General features: G+C 62.7%; 1 protein-coding gene across 1 annotated transcript in view; it reads right to left on the minus strand.

The window, feature by feature from the left end:
• LOC102764974 (hemicentin-2) overlaps positions 1–4,556 on the minus strand; it is a 17,964-nt gene that overhangs the window by 10,915 nt on the left and 2,493 nt on the right. Inside the window, exons 3-7 of the mRNA XM_015567755.1 lie at positions 2,771–2,868; positions 2,060–2,326; positions 1,342–1,532; positions 856–937; positions 627–767 (exon numbers count right to left, since the gene is read on the minus strand). Of these exons, the coding sequence (XP_015423241.1) occupies positions 627–767; positions 856–937; positions 1,342–1,532; positions 2,060–2,326; positions 2,771–2,868 (779 nt within the window). The remainder of the gene's footprint in view (positions 1–626; positions 768–855; positions 938–1,341; positions 1,533–2,059; positions 2,327–2,770; positions 2,869–4,556) is intronic.

The raw sequence follows: 4,556 nt of genomic DNA on the forward strand, positions 1-4,556 counted from the left end.
CTGTCAGCCGTGCTCAGGGCCTGCAGCTGGAGGAACCGGCCCTGCTCTGGGAACTGGGTGTGGGCGTCTGCCTGTAGACCCCCCCGGGGTGGAGAGCCCCTGGTCAGTGCTGGGCTGGACCGGGCATGTCCCCAGGCACCAGCCAGAGAGGACCCAGGAATGGGGGGGGGGGAGGCGGGCAGTGGCCTTGGCCGTTGTGGGCCGGCCTGTAGCCCTGGCCTGATGCCCAGTGGAGGACCCTCCTGGGAAACAGGCTCTGCCCACTGGGGGGGTGTGGGGGGGCTTATGCTCATACAGGAGTGGGACCCTCCACCAGAAGGACTAGACTCCTTGGGTGCCCAGCAGCGAGCCCCCCGTTTCAGGGGTGAGCCCAGAGAAGCTGAGTAACTGGCCCGGGGCACACAGCACTCAGTGTCGCTATAAGCTTCAATGGGAAGAACACGGGAGGCGTCAGAAGCCCCGCGTGCACACCAGAGCCTTGCCTCAGGGTCCCCATCCACTATGTGGGGACAGTAGCAGCGGGGAGAATAGCAGCAGGGCAGGTGTGCCAAGTGCTGGTGCAGGCAGGTCAGGGTCTGGGCCTGAGCGGGACAGAAGGAGGGGTCCCTGGGCCCCCAGTCTGGCACCCACCTGCAGCAGGATGCCATCTCGGTGCCACTCAATCTCGGGGGCGGGATCCGCCTCCACGGAGCACTCCAGCACCAGCTGCCCTGGGGCCAGGCCAACGACAGAGCGGGGGCCTCGGGGCCCAATAACGTTTGGAGGGGCTGGGGGCAAAGAGAGAACATGAGGAATGGACCCACCCCTGCAGGGCCCATCCTGCCTCCCTCTCCTGCCCACCCCTGACACCCCTACCTTGAACCCTGACCCGGAAGCTCTTCTCGATTTCACCGGCAGGGTTGCGGGCCAGGCAAGTGTACAGCCCATCATCGCCCACCTGGGGACGGAGCAGGGTAAGCAGCCACCCCTGGCCTCAGGCTGCCTACCTCTCGGTCTCCTTCCTTTACAACTAAGGACCCCGCTGAGCTTGCCACCCCACTTTCCAACCCACCTATTCCCCTCCCTGGGATGCTTCTTCTGTCTCCATCTCAGCCTTGCTTTAGGGCTAGGGCAAAGCCTGCCTCCTCCAAAAAGTCCCCCCTGACTGCACCAGCCCTCCTCTGGTTATATGGTTTCTGCATCAGCCTTGGCTCTGACCGGGCTGGGAGCTCTTGAGGGCATGGCCCAGGTGGGTCATCTCCACATCCTTACCCCACACAGAGGAGGAGCTCAGCCAAACCTTGCCAGATGCTGCTGGGACCCTCTCTCCCCCTCCCCCAACAGCAGACAAGACAGCAGCACCTGCACAGCCTCCACCCGGAGCCGCTGCCCAGTCCCTCTGCTGTCCTCCTGGCTGTTCAGGGCCTGCCCGTCCTTATGCCAGGTGATGTTGGGCAAGGGGGTGCCCCGGGCATCACAGCGAAGCTCCAAGGGGGCACCAGGGGTCAACGACAGCTCTGCAGGCTGGCCCGAGTCCTCGATGTGGGGGGGATCTATGAAACGCCACGCCTGCATCAGCGGTGGGGCCCTTGTTGGAGAAGTGGGAGCCGGGGTACATCTCCCGCCCCTACCGCCCAGGTGCTGGCAGTGGACAGAGCAGGCAGAGCCATAAATAGGCAGGTGGGGGTGTGTGGGAGGCCCTAAGGACGGGGAAACCATGGCCCATCTGCCTGGGACAGTTACTCCTGCTTTAACACTAACAGAGACACAGTGTGGCGGCGCAGGCACAATGGGCACACGTGTTTCTAATACACGGCGACACTTGAGAACCCCTGTGCTTGAGGCGTAGGACTCCACTCCCACCCAGATTTCAGCGGCTCTTGCCCACTTTACATGGTTTGGGGACAGGACTGAGGAGGCAGCCCCAGGAGAATGCAGCATCCCCGCTGCCTGCTCCCCAAGCCCTGCTCCAGGCCCCTGGGGCACTCGGCGGCTCATTCTCCTCCTCCTCCAGCACCCTCCGAGGCCCGCCCGCCCCTCCCTGGCCCAGGGATGCTGGCGCTGGGGGCAGATGACCCACCCATCACCGTCAGCTGGAAATGCCTCCGTGCTTCCCCCGCCTCGCTCACGGCCACGCAGGAGTAGGTCCCCGAGTCCCCAACTCCCGCCGTCTCCAGCTGCAGGCCCGGCCCCAGTTCAAGACTCTGGAAGAACAGGGGCTCCCCGTCCTTCATCCATGACACTAGGGGCAGGGGGCTGCCCTGGGCTTCACAGGGGAGGACCACCGGGGAGCCACGGACCACTGCCACATTGTTCTGGAACTCCGCCGGCTCCAGGGCAGGGGGCACTGTGCAGGGCAGAGGGTGGGCACACGTCATTTCACCCCGTGCCAGGTGGCCCTCCCCTGGACCATCGCTCTGGATAATCCCTTCTTTGTTCCAGTCCTCGCCTAGCCTCACCTTCTCCAGGCAGCCTTCCCGGAATGCCTGAGGCCGGGTGCAGTGCCTGCTCTGTGCTCCCCCAGCTCCCTGACCTTCCCCTCACAGCACCAGTCCCCTGGGATTGTGGCCACCTCTTTACAAAGCGGTGTCCTGCCCTGCCCGCCTAGTGGCAGTGGCCACCTATGCTCACTGCTCAACCCCAGTGCCTGGCAAGTTCCTGGCACCCCACGGTGTCCAGCGACTACTCGGGAGGTGAAAAGATCAGACCGAGTCGCCGTGTTTGCTCACACAGGCCTTCATTCTTACACCCCAAGGCTGAGGACAGACCAGGGCACGCCGCGGCTCCATACCGTGCACCTGCAAGGTGAAGTTCCTGTCGGCCACGCCAGCGGGGCTCGCAGCCACACAGGTGAAGACGCCGGCATCTGCCAACTGCACCTGGGAAATCCTGAGCCCCTCGAGAAAAGGGGGAGAGAGGACAGAGAAGGGGGTCTCAGTGCAAAGGTCCCTCCCCTCCCCCATTCTCATTCTGCCTCCCAAAGGCTTGCCAGTCAAAAGGGCGGCTCTGAGACACAAACTTGAGCAGGTGCAGCCTCTGTTTCAACGCCTTTCCGGCTCCCTGTGCCCTCAGAATAGAGGCCCAGACGCCCCGGCCCGACCCCGGCCCCGATGCCACCTCCACCGTCTCATTCCACAGCCAGGCTGCCTCCTCCCGCTCCGGAGCCCACTGCCCTCCTAGGACGGCCTGCCTCCCCCACCCCTTTTCTTTCTTTTTTAAAAAATATCTTTCTATTGATTTCAGAGAAGAAGGGAGAGGGAGAGAGAGAAACATCAGTGATGAGAGAGACTCAGTGATCAACTGCCTCCTGCACACCCCACACTGGGGATCGAGCCCACAACCCAGGCATGTGCCCTGACCGGGAATGGAACCGGGACCTCCTTGTCCATAGGTCCACGCTCCACCACTGAGCCATGCCGGCCGGGCCTCCTCCACCCCCTCTTCTAGATAATTCCTCATCTTCAGGACTCACCAGAGTCGTCCACTGTCTGTCCCCCATTTTCTGTTGAGCCCCTTTCACCTCACCCACTCCTCCTGAGCCGCTGCTCACCCTGGTGGCCGGGGCCGCAGCCAGTCCTGGCTCCCAACACCACCTGCTGCTGACAGTCCCACACGGCTCTCTCCACAAACGCCTGGTCACCATCCTGCCCGGACGCCCGAGAGCCTCCCAAACCCGCCATGTTCCAGCAGGACTCGGGTCTCTCCCCTCAACCTGTCCCTCCACAGCGGGCCCATCTCAGAGCCCAGGGCCCCAGCCTTCCTGGGTCCCCATGGGAGCCTCGGATCAAGTCAACTCCTCCCTGTCGCTCACCTCTGCCCGCCTCACCGCAGGCTCTGGTCCAGGCCGCACTGGGTCTCACCTCCCTGCTCTGCCCTTGACCCCACAGCCTGCTGTCCACACAGCAGCCGGAAGGACCGTGTAAAAATCCAAGTCATCACCCGAAAGAACTGAAGCGAAGACTCGAAGAGCTATGTGTACACCTGTGCTCACGGCAGCATCACTCACAACAGCCAAGGTGGGAGCAACCCAAGTGTCCACCGAGAGGTGACGGAGGAGCAGAATGTGGTCCATCTCCACAGCGAGTGTCCCTCAGCCTTACAGGAAGGGGATCCTGACACCGGCTACGACACGGTGCAGCCGGGGCACGATGCTGAGTGAGATGAGCCAGACACAGAGATAAATACTGTCTGACTCCACTCACGGGAGGGGCCTGGAGGAGCCAAATCCAGAGAGAGAGGAAGGAGACGGTGGGCGCCAGGGATTGGGGGGTGGGGGTGGGATGGGAGTGACTGCTTCATGGGGACAGAGTTTCCGTTTGGGAAGGGGAGGAAGTTCTGGAGATGGATGGAGGTGATGGCGGCACGACAGCGTGAATGCACTGCATGCCCCTCCGTGCGTCAATACGGGTAAAACCGCACACTCGATGACAGACCTAAAATGGTCAAAGGCCAAGTGTTCTATCAGGTGCGTTTTGACACAAGAAAGGATGTCGCATCATGATGCTTCGCTGCCTCACGGCATTCCCTCTCCGCGGGAAGACACGACTTCCTAAGGACCCGCAGAGCCTACGCCATCT

This window comes from Myotis davidii, unplaced genomic scaffold, assembly GCF_000327345.1.
Source record: "Myotis davidii unplaced genomic scaffold, ASM32734v1 scaffold651, whole genome shotgun sequence".
Lineage (NCBI taxonomy): Eukaryota > Metazoa > Chordata > Mammalia > Chiroptera > Vespertilionidae > Myotis > Myotis davidii.